The 12,737-nt window shown below is 40.1% G+C and overlaps 1 protein-coding gene across 1 annotated transcript in view; it reads left to right on the top strand.

Moving 5' to 3' along the window:
- Positions 1-12,737, top strand: part of LOC140122851 (protein unc-93 homolog A-like) — a 147,677-nt gene that overhangs the window by 83,062 nt on the left and 51,878 nt on the right. The window contains exons 5-6 of the mRNA XM_072144097.1: positions 11,115-11,291; positions 12,270-12,481. Coding sequence (XP_072000198.1) covers positions 11,115-11,291; positions 12,270-12,481 — 389 coding nt within the window. The remainder of the gene's footprint in view (positions 1-11,114; positions 11,292-12,269; positions 12,482-12,737) is intronic.

The following is a 12,737-nucleotide window of genomic DNA, read 5'->3' as shown; positions in this document are numbered from 1 at the left end:
GGGCATGTAGGAAGACGTACATGTGATCGCAAACCCGCTAATTACGAGACCCGATGACGTCGAGCTTGGTCACGTGACCTGCGGCGTCACCGGGACACGTGACGTGATCTTGCGAGAGTACGACATCTCTTACCAACGCTGGTCTAGGAGCCCAGATGTAGCGCTGTGAAGCGCATGCGTACGGGGCGCCCCCTAGAGAAGAAATACCTGCTTACAAAAAGAAGAAGATATGCTGTAGCATGCAGGTGATGAGTCAAAACAAACTTGTTGCAGGTGATAAGTATCACCAGTGCATAGGAACAAGGCATATTATAGTAGCCAATACTGTATCTTGTATAACAAATACAAGAAATTATGCAATCTTTAGAGAATAAAGTGACCTGTGCATAAAGCGCTGAATTGTGCATTATTGTAGTGAAAAATTATTATATTATATCTTGCATAGCAAACACAAGAATTTGTGCAACCTTTTGAGAATAAAGTGACCTGTGCATAAAAGGCTAAATAATCTATAATTCGCACATAGAGCTATATGACATGGATAAATATTGGAAATTCTAAGTACAGAATGGCACATATGTAGGAATTCTTAACATTATTGATAACAATTTTTGACATTGACCTTTGTAAAAAAATGAACATGTTGAGTGACCTATACATAAAGGGCTAGATAATCTATAATGCGCACATAAAGCTAGATGGCATATATAAATACTGAAACTTCTAGGTACAGAATAGCACATACGTAGGAATTCTTAGCATTGGTATTAACAATTTTTAACATTGACCTTTGTGAAGATAAGCATGTTAAAATACTTATACCATGTAAAGACCCACATTTTTGACTTTGCAATAAAGTACGATGGTGTGGAGTGATTGTGGCAGTGCAGGGGAATTGGAGGGAAAGAGTGGAGGGTGTGAAGTGAGGGAGTGTGGGAGGGGTGTGAAGAGACAATGTGAGATATATTGTGACTAACATGTTACACTAAAAAGCTTAAAAGGTACCAGGGCATCGGTATTATCTTGTTCATATCGTTTATCCAAATGAATATAATACAGTGTAGTCTCATATATCTAAGTACATGTTCACGGTAAACCGGAAAACCAAAAGAACTTTATAGAGAAGAAAATTAATGATTCAAGCAGGTTTGAATATATTCTCAGTTTCAGTCTTATGTGTTCCTCATCATTCGTCTGGAAAAATCCTAAGGGCTAATTATTGTTGATGATATATGCATATCGAAAACTGTGGAAGAAAAGAATGCTGAAACACAAAATATAAAAGTTAGCAACGTTTAAAAAAACAATTAAAAATTGGTGTTCTGAGACGCCAGTGTGTGAATGCAAGACATGAACCCGGCGGTATTAACAAAGTAAAGGTTGGAGAGGTGGGGGGAGGGGATAGCGACTATTTAGAGGGTTTGTTTATTGGAGAAACGGAGCAAAACTAAGGGTCTCATTGAGACCTCTTGGTTTTAAGGTGTTTAGGGTCCAGATCCATCGGGTTTCGTGTTGAGCTAGAATCTTCTGGATCGGACCACCTCTGATTCCGAGGTCCACTTTTTCAATACCACGCACTCGCAGGAGACTTGGATCCGAATTATGTTTCTCCTTAAACAGGAGTGCCACTGGTTTACCCTCGAGGTCTGTGTCCCTGTCGAGTGTAGCTTTAATGTCCCGCATATGTTCCCTGACCCTTACTTTCATGGCTCTACTTGTTAGGCCGATATAGATCAGGTTGCAGGGGCAAGTAGCATAGTATATTACCGCTGTGGTTCTGCATGAGATATTGTGTAGGACGTTATAGGTCTTGGAGCCTGACGAATCCGTGAAGGTGTATGCACGTTCCACATTGGGACATTGGTTTACATCCCCCTGTTGGCCGTTCGGCTCCAAAGATGGTGCCGGATTTTCCCGAGATGTAAATAACCAGATCTGGAGGCGTTTCCTTTTGCCTGGGTACTAAAAGAGTTTGGCGTGAGGTATTCTTTGCGCGTCTGTATGCTTGCTTCAGAGATCTTTTACTATAGCCACGCTGAAGAAATCTGTTTACTTTTAGATCTTCAAATCTACCATGAAGAAGCCATTTCAAAACTATAACCCATTTCAAGAAGGTAGACTAACAACTATTTAGAATTTTCAAGCTCACACCATAAAAAATGGATAACAAATGTACCATATTCACAGTATAAAAGAATAAGAAAAAACTGTACAAGCACATACTGGTATGACCAACAAGCCAAGATTCTTAAAGATCGGTTTAAAGAAAAGGGATACCCTAAAAACCTGTTAAAATATGCTACCAAAAAGCTAGATCCCTTAATCAATTAGATTCTGTCACTAAGGATAACCCTAATATAGCAGACAAGAAACACCCATATGAAACAAACTTTATCACTAGATAATGACAACACAAAGAAATAAGGAAAATTATGCAAAATCACTGGCATATATTACAGAATGATATATATCTGAAAGAACACCTCCCTAGACAGCTGAAAATAACATACAGAAAGTCAGCCACAATTAAAAAGTTACTAGCCCCTAGCATCCTAAGGCAACACAGGATAAAAAATGAAAACAAAGATAAAGGGCAGGTAAAAAAATGTGGCAAGGCAAGGTGCCTTTGCTGTTCATCTATCAAAACAGGGACATTATTCGCATCTACAAACAAAAAAGAAAGTTACCCCATAAAAACACAAATGTCTTGTTATACAAAATATATAATATATCTGATTGCATATGGCATATCTTACATTCTATCTGTGGGAAAAACGGTACAGTCCCTAAGAAGCCGTCTAAATAAACGTAGGGGAAATGTAAAAAAGAAATTTCTCCTGCAAGGAGTATCTAAACACTGTACATTATATCACCCTTAAGTACAATTTCCAATCTCGATCATGCCTATAGATCACGTTTCTGAGATGACACCTAATCGCTTCCAAATGTTGTGTAGGCGTGAAGTTTTTTGGATGTTCAAACTGAATACACTATCTCCAAATGGGCCAAATAAAATTCAGGAAACCATCTTATAACACTCTGAGTATACAACTCAATATATATGTATTTCAGTTTAAAATATAATATCAGAATAATTATTTTACTTACCCAGTTTATCGCCGGCTCCTTGTTGTTTCCCCAAGAGATGGCTGCATCTCTCTGCTCTCCCCCACGGGATGACTATTGATGCACTTCATGGAGATACCTGCCTTGATACAACGTCTTTTCCTTCGACCATCGCATTTTTCTTTTTGACCCTATACGGCTTCCGTAGTTTAAATACACGCAAGTAAGACTTTTTGGTTACATCCGGCTCCAGTAGTTGTAGTTTTTTCAGGTGTCCAGTTTGCAGTCTTGTAGTTCCATTTACAAAGTACAATTATAGTTCTTCCATTTATAATTTAATGTTATTCTCGCTGTCCAGACTTTGTTTTGTTATATCATCATGATGTAGAAACACATTTTGTTATGTACAGGCGGTCCCCTACTTAAGGACACCCGACTTACAGACAACCCATAGTTACAGACGGACCCCTCTGCCCACTGTGACCTCTGGTGAAGCTCTCTGGTTGCTTTAAAATAGTCCCAGATTGCAATAATCAGCTTAAAATTGTCTGCAATGAAGCTTTATTGATAATTCTTGGTCCAATCACAGCAAAAAAATTTGAAACTCCAATTGTCACTGGGGCAAAAAAAAAAAATTGTCGGGAACTACAATTATAAAGTATACAGTTTCGACTTACATACAAATTCAACTTAAGAACAAACCTACAGTCCCTATCTTGTATGTAACCCGGGGACTGCCTGTATATGTAAATCTATAATCCATTGTACCAACACTGCATACACTGCAACACTGCACTGCAATTGTCACACTTACTACTCATCCTCGTATCACACCATTTAAATCAATTGATCGCTACTGATATAAAAGAGCATATACTTATACATACCTATCATGAACCAGAAGAAGCGCTTAGTCCGAGTGCGAAACGCATAGTTCCAATTTTAATTTTATTTATTTTCAATTTACTTTATTTTATTTTATTAAAAAGTGTCTTTTTAACCAATAACAATTGGATTTGAAATCATCACGGCAGTCCGATCTTCCAGCGCCATGCTAAACGCTCATTCAGTGCGGAAAAAGAGTGCCAGATAACTGTCTTACCGGGGGAGTCTATCCGGAGAAAGATTTACTCCCGGAGTGTAGCTGCAGGCAAGACGCCAACGGAAAAGTACCGAGATATATGTGCATCACAGAGTTTAACCCACCGGTTTAACAAGGATACTACTGTCATGTCCCAGGACTTGTTTCTATTCATTGACATGTATATGTGTTATTGAGTCAGAATAACTACACCATTGGGACGCCCCTCTTTCTCCATTTCTCCCCGGGGAGAAATGATCACAACAGATGGCTGGCGACAATTATAGGGTTAACCACTGGTGAGTGTTTGTTGCAATATGCTGCAGATGAAACAACCAACTAATTACAACAATGAGATAAAAACTTACCACTGTGTAACAAGGAGCCATTCATAAGAAATTGATGGACCAATTTAAGGTTGTATCCTGAGGCTGAGCCCCGATTCCAATATCTTGAAGTGACCCTTCCTAGACCACTGGACGACAATAGGTGAATATAAAACCATATGGTCCTCTTTTATAGTAGATGACACCATTCTGAGGTACTCAAGAGTGACCCAGTCAAAAAAGAAGATCATCGACAGGGTTGAATGCCATTGAAATAGCTCAGAAAAGCCAGAAACCACAGCCAGAGTCAACAATAAAATCTAACCATGCTCTCAAGTAAAGAAGATTTTGAGTTTGGGGCGGTCAGATGACCACATTTTGTGTTGGACAAGCCACTGACATCATTTGCCAGCCCACAGATTTTACAGGAAAAACTGTGGTATATGCTACAAAAACTGCATGTTCCTGTGACCAGAAACTGGTAGTTAAAATGGCACTACCAATTACACATGGTAGTGTACATGAAGCCTTAAGTATAGTTATTAGTGCATGTTATCATCATCATAACAAAAATCTTTATTTATATAGCACCATTATATGCCGTAGCACTTTACAAATCATAGGGGACATGTACAAATATAATATTACATTACAGAGTACAAACAGTCATATGGAACGATAGTGAGTGAGGGTCCTGTTCTCAAGAACTTACATTCTGTGAGGATGAAGCGGTGACACAAGAGGTATAAGCTATATAGAGCTTGTATGATGGTCCAGCCATTCTTTTTAATACAACAGAATGAAATAATTTAATAAATAAAAATGCTGCTGCTTGAACCAGCCATCATCTGTCATCCTATATACAAATTTTCAAGGTTATTGTGATTTCAGAGAAGACTGTATCTTGGCATCTATCTGGTGTTTGCCAGATAACAGACAGGGGGAGGACATGCAGTTAGCGAGTGTGCTAGGCTTGCCTAAAGAGGTGGGTTTTAAGAGCATGTTTGAAATTTTGGAGGTCAGGTATTGGTTTGTTAGTCCGGGGTAGGGCATTCCAGTGGTGCAGTTTGGAAGAAGTCCTAGAGACGTGCATGAGAGGTTTGAATTAAGGTAGAGAGATTAATCTAGATTCACTGGCAGACAAGGGTGGGAGATAGAAGGTGCAGCATCATGCAGAGCTTTGTGGATGAGTCAATTCAGCCATTGTTACCTTAAGCATTTTCATTTTTTAAATGTTTAACATGTAATTTGTAATTATGTTTGAGTTATGTCACTGTTTGGAGGATGAGGGGCGCGGACGCGGCGATGTGAGGAAGCACGCCGCAATGCTACTCCCCCAGCCAAGCGCACCTGCCCTGCAACCTGATGGAGACTCGGCGGTCTTGCAACTAGGTGCAGCGAGGCCGGCCGCGGCACCTGATGTTTCCAGGCACCGACACTGGAGTTCCCCGGGACCCAGCTCTTACTGCACCGCTCCGCTAGCTGCACCGCTCTGCTAACTGCACCGCTCCGCTAGCTGCACCACTCTGCTAACCGCACCGCTGACTGTGTAGTACACCGGAGTACACCGGCACAGAGGGGGTAGCTTCCCATCTGGCCAGAGACTGGGCCCTCAGGTGCAGTTGCCCGCTTGGGCCAACGGATTTCCCCGACGTCGGGGCACCGAGGTTGGGTAGGAAGTCAAGAGGGGCAGGAGAGTAAGCTACAAGCTGTATGGTAGTGGGAGAAGAACCTTGGCTATATGCGCAGATCCTGCTTGTTACGATTACGGGAGGTTGGAGTCTGATATGCTGCCGTCTCCGGAATATTTCTCCACGTGGAAGACCTGCAGGGCTGTTGTGAGGAAGACTAGTGAGATCGTCTGACTGTTTGCTGCTCCCCCGCTTTTGCTCTTGCTTCAACTAACTGATGCTTCTCTCATGCTTTGCAATCTAGCTATATGATTCAGCGGCCATATTTCTCTACTAACCCCTCTGAGGGCATGATTTAATGGCAGTTACGCTGTATTGGTGCTCCTGGAGACATGATTTAAAAGTGACATTAACCAAGGTATCAGAGACCCTCTGGCCCACTGGTTTCTTTCTGTGTCTTCTGAACTAACATCTAACATTATCCCTCGTCTGTTCCTGTGCTGACTGTTACATTTTATAGCAACTTGCTCTGACATCTGCATTATTGAACTGGTTAACATCTGCAGACAGGATTTTGAACTAAAGTTTAAAAGCCTACCTTGTATGTACTGCTCGGCAAGGCGTACCTGTCTGTTGCTTTGTCATGTTGATTGACTTCTTCATGCGCTGCTTGAGCTGACATCTGACGTTGCTCCTTGCCTGCTTCTGTGCTGACTGTTGTATGTTATAGCAATAAGCTCTGACGTTGGTACTACTGGAGTGGTTAACATTGGCACATAGGATTCTGAGCTGAAGTTTAAAAATTTACCTTTTTCTGCAGTGTTGAGCAAATTGTACCTGTTTTTTTACCCTGTTATATTGATTAATTTCTTTTGGCTTATATAAGGGGATTGTTGGTAAATATTGACATTTGTATTGGTTAAGTCCGGCTGATAGATCTCCAATTGGAGGTCTAAGCTTTACTGTAACTGGTACTACGGGGACCTTCATTTAAATTGAGGCTTAAGTAATCTCTTTGAATAAGCCGGAACCGGGGAGACTGAAAGAGTGTGTATGAATACTAACTCTGCTTAGTGGTCATTCCTGTCTGTTATTGACTAAGCAGGGGTACAACAGCTAGAGTATACAAGAATCAAGACTGTATACTAGAAGCCAGACCAGGGGGTATAGGAGGAAAAGGGAAAGAGAAATGCCACCTAAAGGTAATACCTTTAAGTCCACGGGGTTGGAAAAAATGTGGAAAGCATCATCTGTGAAAACCTCTGGCAATGGGAAGGTGAAGGGCGAGGGGAAAGTGGTAGAGGATAACCCAGGGGTCTCGGGTTCAAGGTACTCGGCTCTAAAGGGAGCTGAGACATCCCAAGATACCAGTGGTATCCTGACAGAGATACTCTCCACAGTAAAAGAACTAAAAAATACAGTGGACTCCTTGTCCTTGAATGAACAAATGGGAGGGGCCTTGGCGGAGATTTCTGCGGTGAAAAATGAAGTAAATAAGTTGAGGGGCCAGTTCAAGAGTACAGAAAAGGGATTGAAACTGTTAGAACAAGAAGTAAAAGGTGTAAAGGCGTCACTGGAAGATCTTAAAAAGGATAATAGATCCCTAAAAGACAAGATCCCTGGTTTGGAGAACCGTTCAAGGAGGAGTAACATCAGGATAGTGGGGTACCCGGAGGGGGAAAATGGGACAGACATGGTACAGGAGGTGACTGAATGGTTGGAGGGATTGTTTGGACGAGAGCTGGAGAAAATTATTATTCTTTTTGTCTTTGTTTTTTTTTTGTTTTTTTGTACTTCCCTCTTGATCTAATGAAATGGCGGTAAGAATTATGTCATGCAATATTCGTGGATTGAGCGATCGAGTAAAAAGGTGCTCAATATTCGATCTAATACAGAAACACCTACCCGCAGTGATATGCCTACTAGAAACACATCTTACTAAAGAAACAGTTAATAGAGTTGAGAAGAGATGCGTGGGGTTAGAGTTTCATTCGTTTGGGAACAACTATTCCAGAGGGGTGACAGTATTATTCCATCAAAAGTTTAACTTCTCCCTGTTAAGTAAGCTGATTGACTCGCAGGGTCGATACGTATTTCTGTATGGAGTTTTAGAAGGACGTAGAGTTATTTTAGCCTTTGTCTATATACCTCCCCCCTTTTCTGTAACCATTCTAGGTGATTTGGCAAAGTTTGTCTCAGAGAGGAGTCCCCAGTCCTGGTTATAGGGGATTTCAATATGGTATTGGACCCCAAGGTGGATAGATTTAGCGGGAACAAGCAGGAGACACTGAGTCAGACCCAGGGATCCAGATTGGCAACCTTCTGTGCAGAATTAGGGTGGATGGATGTATGGAGGAATAAGTGTGGTCAGAGGACGGTGTATTCCTGTATGAGTAAATCGTATGGTACACTATCTAGAATTGATTTATGCTTAGCGAATCAGCTATTTATCCCTCTGGTCCATAAGGTTGTCTATGAGCCCATTATTCTCTCAGACCACTCACCAATAGTGGTTACGATTAAGGGAGGTGAAGAATCACTTAGACCCTTTAGACTAAATCCGCACTGGCTGGTGGTCTTAGAGGGACAGCTAGATCTCAAAAGGGAGGTGAAAGAATTTTGGGATAAGAACAGTAAAGATAGCAATAGGTTAGTGGCGTGGGATACCTTCAAGGCCTTTGTCCGGGGTATATACCGAAAAGCGATATGGGTAGCCCGTCAACAGTTTCACAAGCAGGAAGAGATACACAAACAGAAACTTGTCGAATCAGAGAAGGAATTGGTAGAGGCCCCCTCAGACGAGAACAGAAAGAGAACGCTACAAGCACGGCAGGAATATCAGGCTTTTTTGAACAACAAGGGAGAAAACCCGGTCGCTATGTGAGTGCAGGAAAGGGGATAGATGGGGAAATCAGAAGGGATACGGAGCAGACAGTACAACAGTTTGCTCAATTCTACTCAGAGATATATAAATCATCTGATTTTTACAGGAAGAATTCCGAGGTTATTTTACCAGGATTACTAGAATGATATGAGGAAGTATATAAGTAAGGGAAAGTCTCTTATAGTATGTCCGAAGTCAATATGGTTCTGATCTTCAAGAAGGGGAAAGACAAAGTGGACATGGGGTCTTATAGGCCCATATCCTTGCTCGATACTGACTTTAAAATATTAGCGAAAACGATGGCCATAAGATTAAGGAAAGTAATAACTACCCTCATTCATGAGGATCAGAATGGCTTCATACCTGGGAGGAAAGTAGGGGACTGCCTACAGAGACTGTACGCCACCATTGAATTGGGGAAGGGAGACCTCCACTCCATCCTGGCATTGGACGCAGATAAAGCGTTCGACAGAGTGGAGTGGAGGTTTCTTTGGAAAGTATTGGAACAAGGGCAAAAATTGTCCTGAATGGCAAGGAATCCAGTAGCTTTGAGTTAACTAGAGGCACTAGGCAGGGGTGTCCACTGTCACCCCTGCTGTTTGCCCTGTTTATAGAGCCATTAGTCATTCGAATAAGAAAGGATAGGGGGATAGTTGGTGGAGGATGTGGGGGGGGGTAGATGATAAGGTGTGTCTATATGCAGACAACATTATATTGTATCTTAGAGAATCCCCCAGCTCCATTACAAAGGTGATGGAGGTTATTGAGGAATATGGTGGATGGTCAGGACTGCAGATTAACCCCTTAATGCTCTGCGCCGTAGCTCTACGGCGCAGAGGTATAGGGAATGTATGAAGAGGGCTCACGGGCTGAGTCCTCTTCATACAGAGGTGGGGGTTGTTGCATATTGCAGCAAACCCCCACCGCTAATAACCGCGGTCGGTACTTGCACCGATCGCGGCTATTAACCCTTTCATTGCCACTGGCAAAGTTGCCGGCGGCATTTAAAAGACGGCGGCCCATGGGCGCCGCCATCTTTATTCCGATCGCCGCGCCCCCGAACGTCATCAGTTGCCATGGTCTTCGTTTGACCCGAGGCTTAATGGTTTCTGCAGATTCGTTACAATGAGCCAGTGGTTCATTGTAATGAATGAGCTGCAAAAATGCCATATACTGCAATACAGAAATATTGCAGTATATGGTAGGAACGATCTGACTATCTAATATACCCTAGATGGTCTAAGATATAGTGAAAAAAAAAACGTTTAAAAAATAAAAAAATTTTATAAAATATTAAAAATTCAAATCACCCCCCTTTTGCTAGAACTGATATAAAACATAATAAACAGTAAAAATGACAGACACATTAGGTATCGCCGCATCCCAAAATGCCCGATCTATCAAAATATAAAAACGGTTACGGCCGGCGGTGACCTCCAAGACGGAAATGGCGCCCAAATGTCCGAAATGCGACTTTTACACCTTTTTACATCACATAAAAAAATGGAATAAAAAATGACCAAAATGGTAGCAATGCAAACGTTGGCTCATTTCTCAAAAAATGACACCTCACACAGCTCCGTGCGCCAAAGTATAAAAAAGTTATTAGCTTCAGAAGATGGCAAAATTCTTTTTTTTTTTTCTTTTTTGTACACATTCGTTTAATTTTTGAAAATGTATTAAAACACAATAAAACCTATATAAATTTGGTATCACCGCGATCGCACCAAACCAAAGAATAAAGCTAAGGTGTTATTTGGAGCGCACAGTCAAAGTCGTAAAAACTGAGCCCACAAGAATGTGACGCATGTGCGTTTTTTTTTTCAATTTTTCCACATTTGGAATTTTTTTCAGCTTCGCAGTACACGGCATGTTAAAATAAATAACATTACGGGAAAGTAAAATTTGTTACGCACAAAATAAGCCCTCACACAGGTCTGTACACATAAAAATGAAAACGTTATGGATTTTTGAAGGTGGAGAGTGAGAAATGAGCGAAAAAACCCTGCGTCCTTAAGGGGTTAATTGGGGAAAGACTCAGATCTATTTCAGTTAGTGGATGAGAGCTCTTTTTTAATTTCTTTATAAATGTATATTCCTTACAGAAAAGTTTCTTTACTTTCTAGATGAAAAAATCTGGAATAATACAGACTGTGGAGCAAGTGAAAGTTTATTATTTACGGGAAACTTGAATGAGATTGCTGGAAATTTAAGTGAACATAACGTTAGCTCGAATCAGACATCATCTAGTCCACCCCCACCATCAAATATTGTAGTTTATATCATCTTTGGAGTATATGTAGGTAAGACTGCTTTAGCCCCGCATGCTTTGTTTATACAGTATTTTTTTGTATAAATTACGTCTTTTATTCAGAATTATTACAGTATACAGAAAAACTATTCCAGTACAAACTTTGCATTCTTAAATGTGATACTGAGAATATAAGAAGTCATAATTCAATGGAGAAATTTATCAAGTTTTCTGTGCCAAAATTTTGCTATTTGTACCAAAAACTGCCGGAAATGCCTTGCAGCATATTTATTAAAGGTTTTAGACCTTTTGCAGTATGTTACAGACTTGAAAAAGAATATGTTACAGACTTGTGCCCTAAGAATAAAAAACTATGTGCCATAAAATCGGCACCAAAATTATATTTATTTGGAACATTATTCCTAATAAATCTATTGCAGAATAAGAATGTTTAGTCTAACCCCCATTGTTCAATTAAACAGGTTTGCCAATGAAAGAAAATTCTCAAATTTTAATCCCCTACTGATGATAACGCACTAAAGATAATTTTTAACCCTTTACTTTAAAATTTTACTCTGTTTTAATTCTGTTTTAGCTCCTATCACTCAGTCACTGATAGTGTGGACGGGCACTCTCTTAGAACATACATTATGATCCATCTTGTTCTGTGAGCGTGGTTAGATTATCAGGGTACAGGTTTATATACACTTTCATTTATCTTCTGAACATTGTACTGGTATCTGACTCATAGAAAAAGAGAGATGAGGCATATCAAAGATGAGATGATGAGATTAGTGAGATGCATATTACACATAATGACACTCTCCAGCTTTTGCTACATGTCAGCTTTTACTATACATGTGATGAGAACATTTAGTTAAGAGATCTTGTCCTAGATATTTTAAGCACATGACAAGTAAAAACAGTCATAATTGAGCATTGTCACAGAACTCACCCTATAATAATACAAGGTTATTATATAGTGCCACCACAGCACTTTAAAAACCACAATATTTACTTACATTTCCAGCATGTGGCTTGATTGCTCTGCTACTCGTTGCTGTATTTCTGGATCCAATTGACCATCAAACTGAAAATAAGAATGCTGACTGCCATGAAAACTTTTACACACCGTTTTTGGAAACTATGAAACAACTTCAAGATGAGCGCCAGTGCCTCCTAATTCCAATAACAGTGTATAGTGGAATAGTACAAGGTTTCATTTTGAGTGACTACACAAAGGTAAGGTTTTAATTGTATTATTTTTTGTTTATTTGAGAACATAAATGCCCAAAATTTGGAATTGACTTATCTATATGTTTAATTACAAAAAATGTAAATCTATATATTTAGGTCATCTATTAATATAGGCCATTGATTTATGCCAGCATAGTATTTATGTTGGGAAACCCAAAAAGCTACTGTTGAATAAGAACATATTTTCTAAAATATGTTTAGATTTCTCTAGATCTTCTATGCAAAACCATATAATAATATG

This window comes from Engystomops pustulosus, chromosome 3 (assembly GCF_040894005.1).
Source record: "Engystomops pustulosus chromosome 3, aEngPut4.maternal, whole genome shotgun sequence".
Taxonomy (NCBI): Eukaryota; Metazoa; Chordata; class Amphibia; order Anura; family Leptodactylidae; genus Engystomops; species Engystomops pustulosus.
Note: the sequence above shows the minus strand (reverse complement) of the source record. Positions and strands in the feature narration are given on the sequence as shown.